The sequence below is a fragment of the Bufo bufo genome, chromosome 3, assembly GCF_905171765.1.
Source record: "Bufo bufo chromosome 3, aBufBuf1.1, whole genome shotgun sequence".
Lineage (NCBI taxonomy): Eukaryota > Metazoa > Chordata > Amphibia > Anura > Bufonidae > Bufo > Bufo bufo.
Window position 1 is genome coordinate 440,499,023 of NC_053391.1, and position 21,678 is coordinate 440,520,700.

Consider the following 21,678-nt stretch of genomic DNA (forward strand, 5'->3'; position numbering starts at 1 on the left):
TGTCTGTCAGTGTGTGTGTGTGTGTCTGTCAGAGTGAGTGACATGAGGGGGCAGCAAAATGGATCTTTGCCTAGGGCGGCAAAAATCCTTGCACCGGCCCTGGGCATAACTCTGTGATTATGTTTTTTAATTTTTAATTACATGCAATTTCAAAAATATTCAGATCCAGGTGCTGTTTGAAAACTGTACAATATTTTTCGTGGGACATCCTCTTTGAGAAAAATAAGCAGATACGCGAGGCACATAAAGCAAGTCCATACATATAACAGTCAAAGAGATGGAGGTGTATATTACTCGCTATGATGAGGACAGGAGCTTCCTCAGGATCCTGAATAGTACACAATCCACCAGAAAAATAAAATGAAGCAATCATCATTTGATGTCTAAAGCAGCTCAAGCCGGCCCAGACAGAGACCAGTACCAGACAAGTAATATTCCAGAGGTGCTACTAGACAGCTAATACAGTCATGTTTATTGGATAGGTGTGAGTCTGAGGCATTGTATGTTGAGTCTAGGTTCAACATACGATAACCCAGAAAAGAACATTTTATTTTGAAAATATTGTATCCTGAGGCCATTTTATCTTGAGGGATCACGGTATTGTAATTGTCGATATTGCCTCCTATACTGGCAGATACAAAAGGCTTTTTCTATAGTGTGCAAGCACGGCCACTACTGCTGGATTGCAGGGTAGTCCTAAAAAAAAATAATTCAAAGTTTCAATGCATTTTTACAATATTTAGACATAAATAAAATTATAGATATGTGGTATTGTTGCATTCGTACTGAGCCAGAAAATTAAGGGCACAGGTCAGTTTTGCCGCAAAGGGAACACGGTGGGAACAAAACCCGTAAAACGGTGGAGGAATTGACTTTTTTTTCCAATTCTACCTTATTTGGAATTTTTTCCCACTCCCCACAACATTGTATGCCATATTAAATGGTGGCATTAGAAAGTACAACTAGTCCCACAAAAAGTAAGCCCTCATACAGCTATGTGAATGGAAAAAAATAAAAAGTTATGGCTCCAGGAAGCAAAATTATGGCTCCAGGTAAGAAAAATGAAAACACAAAAAAAAAAAAAAAAAAATCCAGTATCCTAAGAGTTAATTAGGCTGAACAACCCCTAACAAACACTAACATTATGCAGATTTTCTCAAAATGAATTGGTGTTTTTTGTGATGTACCATATGATTTATAGTTTGAGTAATTTTTGTTTAACACCTGTCAGCTCTTGAGAAAATACAATGGTTCACATTCATTCAGGTTTTTGCGCCTTTTTTAGGTGCCATTTAAGCCATGCATGCTGACATGCAGTTTGGGAATATGGAAGTCAAAATGAAAGTGACATGGCCAGGATTTAAACAGAAAGTAAAAAACAACTAGTCCCCCACAGACACATAGGAACAGTGCCATTGTTTTAGCCTAAAGCCAAAACATTTTTATTTTTCTGTCGACCTTGTTTTTTGATTGCAGTACACCTAACATCCAGCACAATTTAGCAATCCCACCTATCCAAGAGTGCATTCTGAAACACCTGTCCTCCAGAAACATGCAAAAGCAGAAATGGGTATCCTTAATAAGCAACTCTCTTTTGTGACAGAATCGTTAATTTCTAACGATAATTTGTTTTCCCTTAGTCCTAACAGCAGCACAGATGGGGTTAACTGCCCCTGTGGACAATTTAGCAATCCCACCTATCCAAGAGTGCATTCTGAAACACCTGTCCTCCAGAAACATGCAAAAGCAGAAATGGGTATCCTTAATAAGCAACTCTCTTTTGTGACAGAATCGTTAATTTCTAACGATAATTTGTTTTCCCTTAGTCCTAACAGCAGCACAGATGGGGTTAACTGCCCCTGTGGACTGGTAGGACCGGCGGAATTTTAATGAGCCCAAGAAGAGATTTGCCCTTGGAGGAGGTAAATTTTAAATTTTTGACTTTAAAGATGGTCTTTCTTCTGGCTATAGCTTCAGCCAAAAGAGTTTCTGAATTGCAGGCTTTTTCCGCAATTCACCCGTACATTATTTTTCTACAGGATAGAGTACTCCTGAAGTTTTTACCTTACTTCAGACCTAAGGTGCCTACTTTCCAGAACATCAATCAGGTAATATCTTTACCAGTTTTGTTTACAGCCTCCTCCTCTGATACTCCAGCTAGAGACCCGCTGGATATTTCAAGATGCTTCCAGATCTATGTGGATAGATCTAGTGAGTTCAGGATAGATGAGAATCTTCTTATCCTGTTTGCCGGTAAGTCTAAAGGCCGTAAAGCGTCTAAAGCCACCATTAGTCGCTGGATCAAGGAGGCCATTATGGAAGCTTTCGTCTCCCAATCCTTAGATCCTCCTGAGTTTGTGAGAGCCCATTCTACTAGGGCGGTCTCCACCTCGGTTGCCGAGAGAAGACTCCTCCCCTTAGAGTTAATCTGTAAGGCGGCCTCCTGGAGCTCTGAGTCAACCTTCATCTCCCATTATAGGATAGATGCTAGGATGGCAGAGTTTTTGGCTTTTGGGCAGACTGTTCTTAGTTCTGCCAGGCATGAGGACCCTCCCTAGGGGATTCTTCTTGCTATCTCCCCATCTGTGCTGCTGTTGAGGACGTAAGGGAATCGTTAATTTCTAACGATAATTAGTTTTCCCTTAGTCCTAACAGCAGCACACAAATATCCCACCCTAAATACATTATGCTTGTTAAAAACACGGTGGGCTGGGGGGTGATCTCCTCCCTTTCAGGGAGCTGAAGATCGTTTATTGGTTCTTGGGCTCATTAAAATTCCGCCGGTCCTACCAGTCCACAGGGGCAGTTAACCCCATCTGTGCTGCTGTTGAGGACGTAAGGGAAACTATATTTGATGTATTATGCTCTGTTAAGGATCTATACCACAAATTCAGAATTGAAATGCCACAAATTCAGAATTGAAAGTTCTGTTTGAACTTGAGCAGTATCAATTTATAATAATAAAGCTATCTGAGAAGGGTGGGAACATTGAGGTAATGGACATGGAAGACTATAAAGAAAAGTGCCTAAGTATTTTATCACATTACAAAAAAATTGGATACAGATTTAACAGTCCAATATAGAGTCTATTGAGTCCAAAACATATTGGAGGAAGTGTAGAGTCTATTGGATAAGAGAGAAAACCTTTTTTTGCAGAGTAAGAAAATATCAACTTTCTATAGCCTTTCAAAAATAAATGAAAATATCAATCCAGTATAGATGGGCTAACCCAAAACAACAACACATACTGTATGTGGATAGTTTGTTGAGAAGACCTTGTCACTCTTATCTATGGGACAAAATGGACATCCTCAATAAACTGGAGAATGGAGGTACAGAACAGGATACAAATCAAGCAAGTTTAGATGTCTAGGTGCTCTACAACTCATGCCTCGTGATAAGGGGTTGGGAAGCTGTGAAGTATTTCCTCAACACTAGGGGAACACAATACTATCCATGTACTGGCTTCTCACTCCCCGTTTCAGCTATATTTACTGGTCTCTACCTATATAGAAATAAGCAGAGATGGGAACAGCTTCCAAAATGGCTAGTCTGCCTGTTAAATGAGCTTAAAGCTTCTGACAGACTTACTTTAAATGTGAGGCATGTAAAGCATGTGCTTTCCTTAAACAATTTCTAAAAGCACAAGCACAAAAGGAACAATTCTCTACAAAAATCCCTTAAAGGGGTTGTGCCACGAAAAATATTCTACATTTTTCAGATCAGCACATGGATCTGAATACTTTTGTAAATGCATGTAATTAAAATTTCAGTATAACCACTGAGCTATTCAATAAAATGTATCTGTATAGTGCCACCTGCTGTTTGTTCTTTTCCTTATTTCTCCATCCACCTCATTGAGGTGGTCGCACACGTTCAGTTTAAATCTTCAATTGCCACCATCCATATCTTCTGTGAGAAGCTGTGGCAGTTACAGGGAAAGAGCTATAGCAGAAAGGAAACACATTTTGAGCTGCCAGCCTGAAATAAATCTAGCAGACCAATTGGAGCAGTGAATGGGGAGATCTCTAGATCGATGTGAGGCCTGGTTCTATCTTTGTTAGAAAGAAAGGAATTGCCATGTACTATAAGATGTCTGATTTCAATTTTTTTTTACATGAATCATGGCACTACCCCTTAAGGCCTCTTTCACACGACCGTATGGCTTTTTCAGTGTTTTGCAGTCCGTTTTTCACAGATCCGTTGTTCCGTTTTTTGTTTCCGTTGTGTTTTCGTTTCTGTTCTGTTTTTCCGTTCCGTTTTTCCATATGGCATATACAGTATACAGTAATTACATAGAAAAAATGAGGCTGGGCATAAAATTTTCAATAGATGTTTCCGCGAAAACGGAACGGATACGGAAGACATACGGATGCATTTCCGTATGTGTTCAGTTTTTTTTGCGGACCAATTGACTTGAATGGAGCCATGGAACGTGATTTGCGGGCAATAATAGGACATGTTCTATCTTTCAACGGAACGGAAATACGGAAACAGAATGCATACGGAGTACATTCCGTTTTTTTTCCGGAACCATTGAAATGAATGGTAAAAGAGGCCTAAAGGAAATCTGTCACTAGTTTTCTGCTGCCCTCACTTTTAAATCCTAACAGCTTCAGCGCATGCCGATGAGTCCCCATATTCATGAGCTCACGGCTCTCCTTGCCCACCTGCATCTGATTGACAGTTTTTTTTCCATATAAATCATCAGCAGGTGGGTGGAGAAATCCCACGGCTCATGAATATGGGGACTGGAGCTGTTCCATACCAGATAAAGAAAGTGACCCAGCATTTTGCTAAGGAGAACTGTCCCTGGTTTATGTTGGCCTTAGTTAGGACACCATAAGAACTGGCGACCGATCCCCTTTAAAACCTTGGCAAATACCTTAGATTTACCTGTTCATTATAAAAACAGCTAGAGCCCCTATTTTGGGATTGTTACCTTCTCCTAAGGCACCTGTATGCAGGTGAGATCAATGCTAGTTGGCCTTCCTTCATGCTACCCCATCTAGTACAATAATCAATAATAGAAGTCTACTTATTTAAGCCTAGTCTATACGTTTTTGTTGATGACATAGATGACATCATTTTAGTCCTTGCAATCAGAAGCCACTCAAAAAAGCTCTGCCTAGATAAAACTTAACTTTTAATGTAAAGATAAATAAGAAATTCCAAAAAAAGAATAAAATAAAAACCTGACAAAGTATAGAAATAAGATATATAAATATATAGATTGTCACTCAGGTAACATCAGTACTAAATAATGCAATGTATATGGCTATAATTACCAATAAATGTGAAAATGAGGCTTAGAAAACCGTACAATACCATATAATATAAAGAGATACAAGGTAGCACTCACTATTAGTGGAGATCTGAGTGGTAAATCAGGTTAAGGAGCCACAGGCCAAGTGTATCATGTGTTGGATAAACAGACTGACAACAATGGACTCAGTGATGAGTGGTAATTTATTCATGTCTTGGTTATATGGAGTAAGGCTAATCAATTCAGCACCGATTCCACCAAATGATGTTCATAAAGTTCAAGTGAAAATAATAATCAAGTGAAATCAAACAGGCGACCCTACTTATTGGTTGATTTCCATGATATGTGGGTTCGCCGTTCATTATAATCTTAGCTTGGGGTTCCTTAACCAGTTTATTTTATATGGTATACAGTTTACTAAGCTACATTTCTATATTTATTGGAAATAAATATGGAAAAAGAATATACAGTAGGGGGTCATTTATGACCAGATATAAGACACTTTTGTGGCGTTTATCTGTCACAGATTCTAGGAAGCTGTCTTACATTTATGGTCCTCTAACATGTAAGATCTGTTTCTAGGGTCCTCTAACATGTAAGCATAACCACAAGCATATTCACCTGGCCTCTAATGTATAGTTATAAACTGGTGGGGTACCCTGTTAGCTTTTGTCACCCTATGACTCTATCCATGTCACTTTTTAATGCGTGATAAGCCTCTCTGCATTTTCCATATTACTCACACCATTTTTGTAATGCTACCCTACAATTTTCTGCTTCTTGAGATGCTTCTCATACCAACATTTTGGATAGTTTCTAAAGTGGTTGAATAGAATGAAGGAATATATTCCCTGATAATGTTTTCAAAAAAGTCCCACAAGACGTTGCCAGGCAGCAGAAGAAGCAGAAATTCAGAGGAGAGAATGCTGGATGATTTAGACCAAGATAGTGTGACCCGGAGAAGACATCTATTGGTGCATTTGCATGAGATTTCTTTATTGAGATACTAAAACTTCAGTTAGACTACGTGTTTCAGAGATCTAGGGCTCATTTCTCAAGTCTGGTTGGGATAAGGTAGCAGCACAGTTGTAGCCACAGTCCCCAATCAGACTTGAGAAAGCAGCACTAGAGCTCCAAAACACTTTGTCTAACTGACGTTTTAGTATCTCAATAAAGAAATCTCTTTGTCTAGCCAATGGCTGTGTCACTGCACCAATAGATGTCTGCTCCAGGTCCAACCATCTTGGTCAAAATCATCCAGTTTTCTGTCCTCTGAACGTAAAATAAAAAGGACAGCTTTGCAATTATGCCTTGATTGGAAATGTTCTATCTATTTGTTATCTTATGTCATATATGTCTACATCAGGGGCGTAGCTATAGGGGGTGCAGAGGTAGCAGTCGCTACCGGGCCCAGGAGCCTGAGGGGGCCCAAAGACCCTTGTGCCACATAAAAAGACACTGGCATTATAGAAAGTGCATGCTGGTCAAGTTACCCCTCTGGCTGGAGGGAAAGGAGTTCAGCCAAGAATTTGGCATGTCAGGGGTGGGGGTGAGGTTTTTCCCTAAGGCAGCACAAAGGCTATGTGCTTTCCTGCCCCTGGCCACAAAGCACTGTGTGATCCCCCCTATACATACAGGGACCCTACATAATTTGTTAAGTATGGCACTGGCACTATCAGTCCTAGCTGGCAGAGAGAGGACGGTGCCAGTCAGAACTGTATAGTGGATTATTTAGAATGTGCATTTCTAAAACATTGTCAGATGGTGCTGGGTAAAGGAAATGGCAGTGAATGTTGTTCTCCTGCAATAGTTTTTATCTAATGATATTCAAACGTTCTGTAAAATCAACTGAAGATTCAGAAAACTCCAAGAGCTCTTCTTTAGTAAGGCAATGTCAAACCTATTTAAGGAAAGATGTAGCTTTACCATTGTGTTTCTGTAGAAATCCAATAACTTTTTCCAGCACAGTGGTTTTGTCAATCTTGTGGTCATTCCCAGGAAGCATGGAGCTGAGCTCTTTGATAAGTACATTGAACTGGTCACGCCTCTTTTTCTCAGATCTGTTACGTAAAGCCCTGGATAATCAAACAAATTTATGGAATTAGAGGATTATGAAAGCTAGCGATCAGTTTTTGGTCAGTTCACTAAAATAAATTCTGTTACTAGATTTATTATTTTAAATGTATATATGTTACATAGAAACATTGAATGTGTCGGCAGATAAGAACCATTTGGCCCATCTAGTCTGCCCAATATAATAAATACTATGAAAAGCCCTTGGCCCTATCTTATATGAAGGATGGCCTTATGCCTATCCCATGCATGCTTAAACTCCTTCACTGTATTTGCAGCTACCACTCCTGCAGGATGGCTATTCCATACATCCACTACTCTCTCAGTAAAGTAATACTTCCTGATATTACTTTTAAACCTTTGCCCCTCTAATTTAAAACCATGTCCTCTTGTAGCACTTTTTCTTCTTTTAAATATTCTCTCCTCTTTTACCTTGTTGATTCCCTTTATGTATTTAAAAGTTTCTATCATATCCCCTCTGTCTCGTCTTTCTTCCAAGCTATACATGTTAAGGTCCTTTAATCTTTCCTGGTAAGTTTTATCCTGCAATCCATGTACTAGTTTAGTAGCTCTTCTCTGAACTCTCTCCAAAGTATCAATATCCTTCTGGAGATATGGTCTCCAGTACTGAGCACAATACTCCAAATGAGGTCTTACTAGTGCTCTGTAGAGCGGCATGAGCACCTCCCTCTTTCTACTGGTAATTCCTCTCCCTATACACCCAAGCATTCTGCTAGCATTTCCTGCTGCTCTATGACATTGTCTGCCTACCTTTAAGTCTTCTGAAATAATTACCCCTAAATCCCTTTCCTTAGATACTGAGGTTAGGACTGTATCACTGATTTTATATTCTGCTTTTGGGTTTTTATGCCCCAGGTGCATTATCTTGCACTTATCAACATTCAATTTTAGTTGCCAGATTTTTGACCATTCCTCTAGTTCTCCTAAATCCTTTTCCATTTGGTGTATCCCTCCAGGGACATCAACCCTGTTACAAATCTTTGTGTCATCAGCAAAAAGACACACCTTACCATCGAGGCCTTCTGCAATTTCGCTGATAAAGATATTAAACAATATGGGTCCCAGAACAGATCCCTGAGGTACCCCACTGGTAACAAGACCATGGTCTGAATATACTCCATTGACTACAACCCTCTGTTGTCTGTCCCTCAGCCACTGCCTAATCCATTCAACAATATGGGAGTCCAAGCACAAAGACTGCAATTTATTGATAAGCCTTCTATGTGGGACAGTATCAAAAGCCTTACTAAGGTCCAGATAAGCGATGTCTACTGCACCTCCGCCACCTATTATTTTAGTCACCCAACCAAAAAAATCAATAAGATTAGTTTGACATGATCTCCCTGAAGTAAACCCATGCTGTTTTTTATCTTTCAATCCATGGTATTTTCGATGTTCCACAATCCTCTCCTTAAGTATGGTTTCCATTAATTTCCCCACTATTGATGTCAGGCTTACTGGCCTATAGTTGCCCGATTCCTCCCTACTACCTTTCTTGTGAATGGGCACAACATTTGCTAATTTCCAATCTTCTGGGACGACTCCTGTTACCAGTGATTGGTTAAATAAATCTGTTAATGGTTTTGCTAGTTCACCGCTAAGCTCTTTTAATAGCTTTGGGTGTTGTTGATCTTACCTCTTCACCCTATCTTTCTCATCTCCATCCATTAGCTTCTCTGCGCAGCTATTCCTGTGAACACAAAATGGAGTTGCTGGTTATATTAGAAAAACATCAAATTTTTCTATAATTTTTAGTGAGTCGTCTTGGTTTACTGGAAAGAGGTATCTGTGGAAGTGGCTCAAAATCTGACTTTTTAACTAAGCCATAGGGAAATGACAATATATATTAAACTTAATATTTAACTAGTTTTTATTTGTTTAGCAGATCTTTATTTTACCTTTTATCACTTTTTACTTCTATATATAAACTTAGCAGGAGTAATGTGACTGATGTCCTAAATCTACATACCAAAAGTCAAATATATTACTGATCTACAGTAGTGGCATGACAATGAATTTAGGACACTAAACTATGTAAAAAAAAATGCAGCACAATAAACAATAAGTATATCTGCAGCGGTACTGCTTTCACATTGTGCTTTCAAAATATTTCAATATGAATTAAGCCAATTGACTGTAACAGGACTATTTAATATGGAATATTATATATAATACCTTTTTTTTACGGTGACAGATTCCCTTTAACCTCTTCCTGACATGTGATGTATATGTACAGCTCATGTTGGACCTTTAAATATGGCTCCCGAATAGAAACTGAGCGCTGCCTGCTGTTCTACACAGCAGACATCTGGAGGTCAAGTTTGTGATCATGTATAATGCCGATCGCAGGCTTTTAAACCCTCAGATGCTGTGGTCAATTGTGACCACAGCATCTGAGAGGTCTTTCCCCTGGAGCACTGTACTTCTATGACTCGAGCAGCTCCCATGCACTGAGATCTGGGAGCCGTTTGTTTGCTGTGGAAGCCTCAGGTCTTCTGCAGGCTCTGAGGCCTGCCACAGCAATGTTCCTATGGAGCCCTGTGTAAGGGTGCTGGCACACAGCGCTGTTCTGACATGCATTCAGGATGTGTTTTTTTATAGTAGCTAGCTGAAATTATTTAAATCATTTCCACTATGAAGAACACCAGGGTTTAATGAGGCTGCTAAACTGGCTAAATTGAAAACTACATCCTGGATGCATGTCAGAACTGCACTGTGTGCCAGCACCTTCAGAGGACAAAGTTCTATCAGCTATTTTGTTCTAAGTCAGATGTAGCATGTATTCTAATGTGTTATGTTCTGGGGAGAGAATAGAATTCTTTAAGTCAATAATTATAGGAAATGTATTCTAATATAAACCCCTATGGGAATAAAAGGGTCAGGAACAAAAAAACAACAACAATGTAGATAAATAGAAAAGTAAAAGGGGCAATAAATGATAAACGGGAGCATTCAAATTACTAAAACAGTAATGTGCTCACTGCCTGATAAGACGGTTAAAATATGAAAATACCAAAATTTTATTAAAGGTGCTTATTTAAAATAAAGCTGAACCCTCTCATTATATTTCAAAATAGGAAGATAGGAATTGAACTCAGAAAAGGTGAATATATTTTCAGCTTTCCCCCCAATGAAACTGCGGACAAATTGTCACTATTCTTGGATTTTCACAGTGACGTTCAATATGTCCACAGTTTAATTACCACATGAATGAGTAGTGGCAGCGGACCGTGCCTGTTTTTTATTTTTATTACTGGCTACAGTTAAGCTGCCATTACTCAGCAGGGGTCCATGTCCATAACCCCAGAAACATCTCAGTGTATTTGACCACCAGAGTTGATATCTGGAAGACCCCCACCACACCCTGCCCTGCTCGACGCGTTTCTGGTTGCCCTATGCCAGGCACCTCATCAGGAGCTATTGGTAAGCAGGTGCAAAAAAATCATAATAAGGTTGCCTAAGTTGGACACAAGCGGGGAACACTACCATGCAGCAGCATCGGCGCTGGTATGGCCGCGCGCGCCTGCCCGCTCCTGCTCATTAAATAGAGGTAAGCCGGGAGAGCGAGCAGGAGAATTGTCTCAGGCGGCCAATCAGAGGAGAGGGGCGTGTATACTGAACATGATGTCCCCAGGTCCTGCTGCACCGCCCGTGAATCATGTATTGCGCTCCTGCTCGTGAATTAGAATATATGGGGGGACCCTTAAGCGGCTAACAGAAATACAGGAGATAAAGAGGATGTAAGAATACAGGTACATCAAAAGTTGGGGGCTCGGATAAAGCCTAATTTCTATGGAGGTACATCCATAGACATTAAAGGGGTTGTCCGGGTTCAGAGCTGAACCCGGACATACCCTTATTTTCATCCAGGCAGCCCCTCTGATGTTGGCATCGGAGCATCTCATGCTCCGATGCGCTCACTTGCCCTGCGCTAAATCCACCCGGCAGTGTGTTCGGTGACGTCACCGGCTCTGATGGGCGGTCTTTAGCGCTGCCCTAGCCGTTTTACTGCCAGCCCCATGGAGAGCCCCGGTACGTCACCGAATCTTCAAAAAATGCCTTTGCCCTGTGCGATTTAGCGCAGGGCAAAGGAGAGCATCGAAACATGAACTGCTCCGATGCTCATGTCAGGGGGGGCTGCCTGGGTGAAAATGGAGGTATGTCCGAGTTCAGCTCTGAACTCGGACAACCCCTTTAACCTCCTCAGGACCGCCGTACGCAGGATTGCGTCTTTGCGGCGGTCCTGTTGTTCTGGGTGGACGCGCCGGTGCGAGATTTCGTGCATTGCCGGCCCGCGCATGCGCATCGCGGGCCGGCAAAAGTTAAAGAAGTATTTTGTCACCAGCCTGCCAGCAACGATCATTGGCTGGCAGGCTGGCGATTTTCAAAAAATCGAATCAGAAGCCAGATAACAGATCATATTAGTAAATATGATCTGTTATATGGCTTCTCTGCTCCTCTGCTGGTCCTTTTCGTCGGTTGGATCCAGCAGAGGAGCAGACTTCACAGTGAGTAGCACCAACACCACACTTTAGCCCCAGATCACCCCCCTGCACCCCAATTAACCCTTTGATCACCCCTTTGATCGCCCCTGTCAATCACTATTGAAAGGAAAAAAAGTGATCAGTGTAAACTGTCACTTTTTTTTTTTCACTAGTATTGACTGTTAGGTTTTAGGGATAGTTTAGGCCCCTTGGTTAGGTAGTTAGCGTCAGTTAGCGCCCAGCCCACCGCACCGCAGTCACTTTTATTCGCTGATTAGCGTATCGCTAATCAGCATTTGTACTTTTATAGTATCTGTAAGTGATCAAAACTGATCACGGTCAGATCTATAATAGTATTAGTGTCACTTTAGTTCGCCCTCCACCCAAAACGCAGTGTTTGCCCGATCAGGCCTGATCGGTCGCCCACACGTGCGTTCACCCACGCCCGCCCCACCGCAGTGACAAAAAAAATTTTGTTTTTTGATCACTGCACATTCACTTTACACGCACTGCGGCGATAAAAAAATCAGTTTTGATATTTTTTATCAACCGCAGCAGCCTCCGGTACTTCGCTAGCCTCCCCTTTGTAAGACAGGTTTGCTTTTTTTCTTGGGTAGTCTCAGGGAATACCCCTAAATTTAGTAGTCCAAATGTCAAACAGGGGGTATTCTTCTGAAGAGGCCTACAGGATTCTGACCCAGTCGGATGAGGAGAGGGAACCCTCATCTGATGAATCTAGCGGGTCAGAATATGAACCTGTGGAAAGCAGTGGCTCTCTGACCCAAAGTTCGGACGAGGAGGTGGAGGTCCCTGGCAGCACCAGGCGTACCCGGCCCCGTGTCGCTAGACCACAGGTTACGCAGGATCCGTTTCAAGAGCAGCAGAGTGGGGCTGTCGCTGCCGGATCACGTGGTGAGGCATACACCAGCAGCGCAGCCCTTCCTGGACCTAGTACCAGCACTGCCGTACAACATGGTGACGTGGCGAGCACCAGAAGGGCAGTTGAAGCTGGTACGGTGGCACGTGCACTAGTTACCCCGTCGCAGCCACCGCGCAGACAGGCCCGTAGAGCCCCTAGAATCCCTGAGGTGCTGGCAAACCCTGATTGGCAGTCACCAACTTCAGCCGCACCTGTAGTTCCCCCTTTCACCGCCCAGTCTGGAGTTCGGGTTGAGACGGCTCAAATCGGTTCGGCCCTGGGATTTTTTGAGCTGTTCTTGACTGCGGAGCTCTTGGACTTAGTCGTGGCAGAAACAAATCGGTATGCCACACAATTTATATCCGCCAACCCGGGAAGCTCTTATGCCCAGTCTTTCCGGTGGAAACCAGTCCAAGTTTCCGAACTTAAAATTTTTTTGGGCCTTCTCCTCAACATGGGTCTAACTAAAAAGCATGAATTGCGGTCATATTGGTCCACGAACCCAATTCATCACATGCCCATTGTAACGGACCGTTTCAGCAGACAAGGGGTTAAAATCCGTTTAGGCGATATGCCCCTTTCTGAGAGACAGGCACAGCTACTGCAGAACACCAACTCCCGAACTGGATACAAAGTAGCACTCCAAACTGGAACCTCACGAATAGCTGCTAGCAGACGAACAGGGATCAGCTTATCCTTCTGGCAATCGGTCTTCTAACAGCATACAGTGAATCCCCCCAATAACGAGACAAGGCTCCGTGTTGAGGATCAAGCAGTGGTCTGACTGTACTTCACGTACAGCCTCTTTTATTCATAAACCACAAACATAGTACTGCCCACAGGGGTTTGAAATACAACCAATCAGTAATTTACAACACATACAATGATACAACAGCAACCAATCGTTCACGCCCCCAGAGGACCAGAATGAAGACTGACATAGGACAACATATCCCCACAATGCATCATGGTTTCCTCCTCTCTGTCCAGACAACCTGAAGAGCAATCCAATTATCTCTGAGGACAAAGGGAGATCGCCAATACACATGTGAGGACAACAGAACAGACATCACCATTTTAAACACACAATGGGACAATGGCACAATAGAAACACACCCGCATATTCCTCCCAAGCTGACAAGTTACACTTATTATAAATTGTTACAACTTTGTGAGTTTACATTGGCCATACATATAACTTACATTAATTCGAACAGTATAACTTTGTGACAAACCTATCCAAAATTCACTTGAATAGGTTCAGGGGTTTAAAAGTTAGTATATGGCCCATAATCCAGGGGCAAGAGGCCAGCAGTCAGTCCTCTCCAAAACCCAGTGGCGAGGTTGGTTTTGCCACACATCTCCCCCCCCCAGGGAAGACTAACCAGATACCTGACCTCACGCCGGTCAGTACCTGAGTTAGTCTGGCAGCCCACCCACAACCCAATACTGGACCTGTTGACTTTAGTAGCCTGTCTCTGTCCAGTGAGTCCACCAAGGTTATGTTGGAAGCTGGTACTCCCGGTCTCTGTGTTGCTCCCTGGCTTGGAGTGGAGGTTGCTTTGTGGGCAGGGATCAGCGGTACTCTGCCCTGGTGCCAGCGCTACCACGGAAGAAGCCTGGTTGGAGCCTGGTTGTTGGAGGGGGAGACCGACTGTCTCTACCCCCTGTACTGTAAGTGCAGAGACCACGGTCCCATCTGCACTGTTGTGGGGCTTACTTTGTCCCCCTGGTGCGTTAAGCTGCCGCTGGGGAGAGGGGGTAATGAGCTCCTCTCCCATACATACTTCCAGCCGCTGGGGAGGGCGACCGACCGTCTCCGCTCCCAATACAGTGTCCTGCTGCTGGGGAAAGGAGACTGGGCTCTCTATTCCCTGCTGGACACTCTGCCGCTGGGGGACAGGACCGACTGTCTCTGCCCCCTGGAACTCCGCCTGCCGCTGGGGAATGGAGACTGGGCTCCCAATTCCCAAAAAATCATGCTGCTGCTGGGGGGCAGGAACAACTACCTCTGCCCTCTGTAACTCCGCCTGCCGCTGAGGAGGGAGGACGCTGCTCTCCTCTCCCTGCACTTCACACTGCCGCTGGGGAATGGAGACTGGGCTCCCAATTCCCTGCAATTCACACTGCCGCTGGGGAATGGAGACTGGGTCTGTCACCTTACTGTCCTGCTGAGCCTTCTCACTGGCGTGGAACAGCTGCTGGTAGCCCTGTTCCAGCTCCATCTCCCGGATCACCAGGTGGACCAGGTCCTGCTCAATCTCATGAGTGTCGTCCCAGTCATACCTGCTCTCCCTCCATTCCAAGAGATCATGGAACCGGGCTTGTGTAGGGCTCCCAAACTCCAGCTCTGAAAAGGTCTCCCATAACAAGCCAGGACCATCAAACTCCTCTCCCTCCGGCTTGTCATGCTCAGCTGTCCTGGGTAGGTACTGTGCCCCATACCACCAGAGCGCCTGGTAGGCATCTTCCAGCCACAGCTCTCGCCATGCTAGGAGTTCCAATTCCTTTACCCATTCCTCCCGGGGCTGCTCTCCCAGGAAGGGCATCCGCAGGGCTACTCGCTTCTGCAACCGCTGGTCTTCCGTGGGGAGTCTCTCGTCCTGCATATACTCCACAATACCCAGTACCTGGTACCAGATGCCTTTGCGGACTGCATCTCGGTCATCCATGACACCCTCATCGTACTCCACTGCTGTTTCCATTCTGGTGCTGTCAGGGTCGCTGTACTGGGACATGCGTTGCCCTCAAATTGTAATTCCAGGGAATGATGTTTCTTTGTAGCTGTCCTTCTGGCTGTAGGAACGATCCCGCTGCTTGCCACCAATGTAACGGACCGTTTCAGCAGACAAGGGGTTAAAATCCGTTTAGGCGATATGCCCCTTTCTGAGAGACAGGCACAGCTACTGCAGAACACCAACTCCCGAACTGGATACAAAGTAGCACTCCAAACTGGAACCTCACGAATAGCTGCTAGCAGACGAACAGGGATCAGCTTATCCTTCTGGCAATCGGTCTTCTAACAGCATACAGTGAATCCCCCCAATAACGAGACAAGGCTCCGTGTTGAGGATCAAGCAGTGGTCTGACTGTACTTCACGTACAGCCTCTTTTATTCATAAACCACAAACATAGTACTGCCCACAGGGGTTTGAAATACAACCAATCAGTAATTTACAACACATACAATGATACAACAGCAACCAATCGTTCACGCCCCCAGAGGACCAGAATGAAGACTGACATAGGACAACATATCCCCACAATGCATCATGGTTTCCTCCTCTCTGTCCAGACAACCTGAAGAGCAATCCAATTATCTCTGAGGACAAAGGGAGATCGCCAATACACATGTGAGGACAACAGAACAGACATCACCATTTTAAACACACAATGGGACAATGGCACAATAGAAACACACCCGCATATTCCTCCCAAGCTGACAAGTTACACTTATTATAAATTGTTACAACTTTGTGAGTTTACATTGGCCATACATATAACTTACATTAATTCGAACAGTATAACTTTGTGACAAACCTATCCAAAATTCACTTGAATAGGTTCAGGGGTTTAAAAGTTAGTATATGGCCCATAATCCAGGGGCAAGAGGCCAGCAGTCAGTCCTCTCCAAAACCCAGTGGCGAGGTTGGTTTTGCCACACCCATGTTCTCTGCTGCTATGTCCAGGACACGATTTGAGACCATCCTACGTTTTCTGCATTTTAGCGACAACACCACCTCCCGTCCCAGAGGCCACCCAGCTTTTGACCGGCTCCACAAAATTCGGCCCCTCATAGACCATTTCAACCAGAAATTTGCAGATTTGTTTACCCCCGAGCAAAACATCTGCGTAGACGAGTCCCTAATACATTTTACCGGGCGCCTTGGCTTCAAACAATACATCCCAAGCAAGCGTGCCCGGTATGGGGTCAAATTGTATAAGCTCTGTGAAAGGGCCACAGGCTATACCCACAAATTTCGGATCTATGAGGGAAAAGATCAGACCCTGGAGCCGGTCGGTTGCCCTGACTACCTGGGGAGCAGTGGGAAGACAGTCTGGGACTTGGTGTCACCCTTATTCGGCAAGGGGTACCATCTTTATGTGGACAATTTCTACACAAGTGTGGCCCTCTTTAGGCATTTGTTTCTAGAACGGATTTGCGCCTGTGGCACCGCGCGAACTAGTCGCGTGGGCTTCCCCCAACGGCTTGTAACCACCCGTCTTGCAAGGGGGGAGAGGGCTGCCTTGTGTAATGAAGAACTGCTCGCGGTGAAATGGAGAGACAAGCGTGACGTTTACATGCTCTCCTCCATTCACGCAGACACGACAATCCAAATTGAAAGGGCAACCCGTGTCATTGAAAAGCCCCTCTCAGTCCACGACTATAATGCGCTCATGGGAGGGGTGGACTTCAATGACCAGATGTTGGCTCCCTATTTAGTTTCCCGCAGAACCAGACGCTGGTATAAGAAGGTGTCTGTATATTTAATTCAATTGGCTGCCTATAATAGTTTTGTTCTCTACAGTAAGGCTGGGAGAACAGGATCCTTCCTCAAATTCCAGGAAGAGATCATCGAGAACCTCCTGTATCCAGGAGGTTCCGTGGCCCCATCCACCAGTGTAGTTAGCCGTCTACACGAGCGACATTTCCCCAGTGTCGTTGCTGGTACCTCAACCCAACCGCCACCCCGAAAAAAATGTCGTGTCTGTAGCAGGAGTGCAATAAGGCGTGACACCCGCTATTTCTGTCCTGACTGTCCTGACCACCCTGCCCTATGCTTTGGTGAGTGTTTCCGGAAGTACCACACACAGGTACACCTAGCATAGGGATTGCATCTCACAGGACAGGCACACAGGGCTATTAGGGCCCTTTTACTCACAGCTGCTGCAAACCTCTCCTTTCACCTGGGATAAAGTGCATAACGTACTTCGCCACATCTTTGGGCGATTTGCGCTTTGCACATTGTCCCATGGGGAAGGAGAGGTTTGTTCTATAAAGGTAAAAAAAACTAAACAAAAAAAAAATTACCGGTAAGTAAAAAAGTTAAACGTTCAGTTAAAAAAGTTAAAAAAAAGTTTCTATGTTCTGTTCAACAGTTAATAAATTTATTGCGTTGCGGCCTGGTTTTTTCTTTTTTGTTTTGTTTTTTTTACCTTTCAGGTGGACCAACCGATCGACCAGCTGCAGCACTGATGTGCATTCTGACAGAAGCATTGCGCTGCTGTCAGATTACACGCAAGTCGGTGTATGCGGCGCTGCAAGACGAGATTTCTCCTCTGCAGTAAAAGATATGTTTGCCGAGGCATATGAGCTGAGGAGGTGGCGGTGTTCATATACTTTGGCAAACACTTTGTATATATAAAAAAAAAAATCCCGGCAATGATTTATTCATCCACATCGATTGATGTGAATGGAGAAATCTGGTTTGCCAGGGCATACGAGCTAAGTGGGTATGGATGTTGGGCGGAGCTCCTATGTCCTGGCAGACGCCTTTCCCCTCCTTTTTTTTTTTTTGGCAGAGATTTTTTCATCCACATTGATCGATGCGAATGAAGAAATCTGTGCCGTTCATTTTTTTCTTTCAGCCCAGAGGCTGAACGGAAAAAAAAAATCTCATTACCCGTATGCTCAATATAAGGAGAATAGCAGAAACTCCTAATGCTGGGCATACATGTAATGATTGTGGAGACCCTCAAATGCCAGGGCAGTACAAACACCCCACAAATAACACCATTTTGAAAAGAAGACACCCCAAGGTATTCGCTGAGGGGCATATTGAGTCCATGAAAGATTGAAATTTTTGTCCCAAGTTAGCGGAAAGGGAGACTTTGTGAGAACAAAATCAAAAAAATCAATTTCCGCTAACTTGTGCCAAAATTATTTTTTTTCTATGAACTCGCCATGCCCCTCATTGAATACCTTGGGGTGTCTTCTTTCCAAAATGGGGTCACATGTGGGGTATTTATACTGCCCTGGCATTTTAGGGGCCCCAAAGCGTGAGAAGAAGTCTGGTATCCAAATGTCTAAAAATGCCCTCCTAAAAGGAATTTGGGCCCCTTTGCCCACCTAGGCTGCAAAAAAGTGTCACACATGTGGTATCTCCGTATTCAGCAGAAGTTGGGGAATATGTTTTGGGGTGTCATTTTACATATACCCATGCTGGGTGAGATAAATATCTTGGTCAAATGCCAACTTTGTATAAAAAAAATGGGAAAAGTTGTCTTTTGCCAAGATATTTCTCTCACCCAGCATGGGTATATGTAAAATGACACCCCAAAACACATTCCCCACCTTCTCCTGAGTATGGAGATACCAGATGTGTGACACTTTTTTGCAGCCTAGGTGGGCAAAGGGGCCCACATTCCAAAGAGCACCTTTCAGATTTCACAGGTCATTTACCTACTTACCAGACATTAGGGCCCCTGGAAAATGCCAGGGCAGTATAACTACCCCACAAGTGACCCCATTTTGGAAAGAAGACACCCCAAGGTATTCCGTGAGGGGCATGGCAAGTTCCTAGAATTTTTTATTTTTTGTCACAAGTTAGTGGAAAATGATGATTTTTTTTTTTTTTTTTTTTTCTTACAAAGTCTCATATTCCACTAACTTGTGACAAAAAATAAAAAGTTCTATGAACTCACTATGCCCATCAGCGAATACCTTGGGGTCTCTTCTTTCCAAAATGGGGTCACTTGTGGGGTAGTTATACTGCCCTGGAATTCTAGGGGCCCAAATGTGTGGTAAGGAGTTTGAAATCAAATTCAGTAAAAAATGACCTGTGAAATCCGAAAGGTGCTCTTTGGAATATGGGCCCCTTTGCCCACCTAGGCTGCAAAAAAGTGTCACACATGTGGTATCCCCGTACTCAGGAGAAGTTGAGGAATGTGTTTTGGGGTGTCTTTTTACATATACCCATGCTGGGTGAGATAAATATCTTGGTCAAATGACAACTTTGTATAAAAAAATGGGAAAAGTTGTCTTTTGCCAAGATATTTCTCTCACCCAGCATGGGTATATATAAAATGACACCCCAAAACACATTCCCCACCTTCTCCTGAGTACGGAGATACCAGATGTGTGACACTTTTTTGCAGCCTAGGTGGGCAAAGGGGCCCATATTCCAAAGAGCACCTTTCGGATTTCACTCGTCATTTTTTACAGAATTTGATTTCAAACTCCTTACCACACATTTGGGCCCCTAGAATGCCAGGGCAGTATAACTACCCCACAAGTGACCCCATTTTGGAAAGAAGACACCCCAAGGTATTCCGTGAGGGGCATGGCGAGTTCCTAGAATTTTTTATTTTTTGTCACAAGTTAGTGGAAAATGATGATTTTTTATTTTTTTTTTTTTTTCATACAAAGTCTCATATTCCACTAACTTGTGACAAAAAATAAAAACTTCCATGAACTCACTATGCCCATCAGCGAATACCTTGGGGTCTCTTCTTTCCAAAATGGGGTCACTTGTGGGGTAGTTATACTGCCCTGGCATTCTAGGGGCCCAAATGTGTGGTAAGGAGTTTGAAATCAAATTCAGTAAAAATTGACCTGTGAAATCCGAAAGGTGCTCTTTGGAATATGGGCCCCTTTGCCCACCTAGGCTGCAAAAAAGTGTCACACATCTGGTATCTCCGTACTCAGGAGAAGGTGGGGAATGTGTTTTGGGGTGTCATTTTATATATACCCATGCTGGGTGAGAGAAATATCTTGGCAAAAGACAACTTTTCCCATTTTTTTATACAAAGTTGTCATTTGACCAAGATATTTATCTCACCCAGCATGGGTATATGTAAAAAGACACCCCAAAACACATTCCTCAACTTCTCCTGAGTACGGGGATACCAGATGTGTGACACTTTTTTGCAGCCTAGGTGGGCAAAGGGGCCCATATTCCAAAGAGCACCTTTCGGATTTCACAGGTCAATTTTTACTGAATTTGATTTCAAACTCCTTACCACACATTTGGGCCCCTAGAATGCCAGGGCAGTATAACTACCCCACAAGTAACCCCATTTTGGAAAGAAGAGACCCCAAGGTATTCGCTGATGGGCATAGTGAGTTCATGGAAGTTTTTATTTTTTGTCACAAGTTAGTGGAATATGAGACTTTGTATGAAAAAAAAAAAAAAAAAAAAAATCATCATTTTCCACTAACTTGTGACAAAAAATAAAAAATTCTAGGAACTCGCCATGCCCCTCACGGAATACCTTGGGGTGTCTTCTTTCCAAAATGGGGTCACTTGTGGGGTACTTATACTGCCCTGGCATTCTAGGGGCCCAAATGTGTGGTAAGGAGTTTGAAATCAAATTCTGTAAAAAATGACGAGTGAAATCCGAAAGGTGCTCTTTGGAATATGGGCCCCTTTGCCCACCTAGGCTGCAAAAAAGTGTCACACATCTGGTATCTCCGTACTCAGGAGAAGGTGGGGAATGTGTTTTGGGGTGTCATTTTATATATACCCATGCTGGGTGAGAGAAATATCTTGGCAAAAGACAACTTTTCCCATTTTTTTTATACAAAGTTGTCATTTGACCAAGATATTTATCTCACCCAGCATGGGTATATGTAAAAAGACACCCCAAAACACATTCCTCAACTTCTCCTGAGTACGGGGATACCAGATGTGTGACACTTTTTTGCAGCCTAGGTGGGCAAAGGGGCCCATATTCCAAAGAGCACCTTTCGGATTTCACAGGTCATTTTTTACTGAATTTGATTTCAAACTCCTTACCACACATTTGGGCCCCTAGAATGCCAGGGCAGTATAACTACCCCACAAGTGACCCCATTTTGGAAAGAAGAGACCCCAAGGTATTCGCTGATGGGCATAGTGAGTTCATAGAACTTTTTATTTTTTGTCACAAGTTAGTGGAATATGAGACTTTGTAAGAAAAAAAAATAAATAAAA

The 21,678-nt window shown here is 43.5% G+C and overlaps 1 protein-coding gene across 9 annotated transcripts in view; it reads right to left on the bottom strand.

Annotated features, from left to right (window-relative positions):
* The window catches only part of NPAS2 (neuronal PAS domain protein 2), a 168,102-nt gene that overhangs the window by 80,206 nt on the left and 66,218 nt on the right, over nucleotides 1-21,678 (bottom strand). For 8 of the 9 annotated variants that reach the window (XM_040425044.1, XM_040425042.1, XM_040425043.1 and 5 more), the window contains exons 2-3: nucleotides 8,997-9,050; nucleotides 7,193-7,341 (exon numbers count right to left, since the gene is read on the bottom strand). In XM_040425044.1, coding sequence (XP_040280978.1) covers nucleotides 7,193-7,341; nucleotides 8,997-9,050 — 203 coding nt within the window. Of the gene's footprint in view, nucleotides 1-3,248; nucleotides 3,290-7,192; nucleotides 7,342-8,996; nucleotides 9,051-21,678 lie in introns of those variants that run through there. The other variant, XM_040425046.1, reaches the window with a different exon arrangement.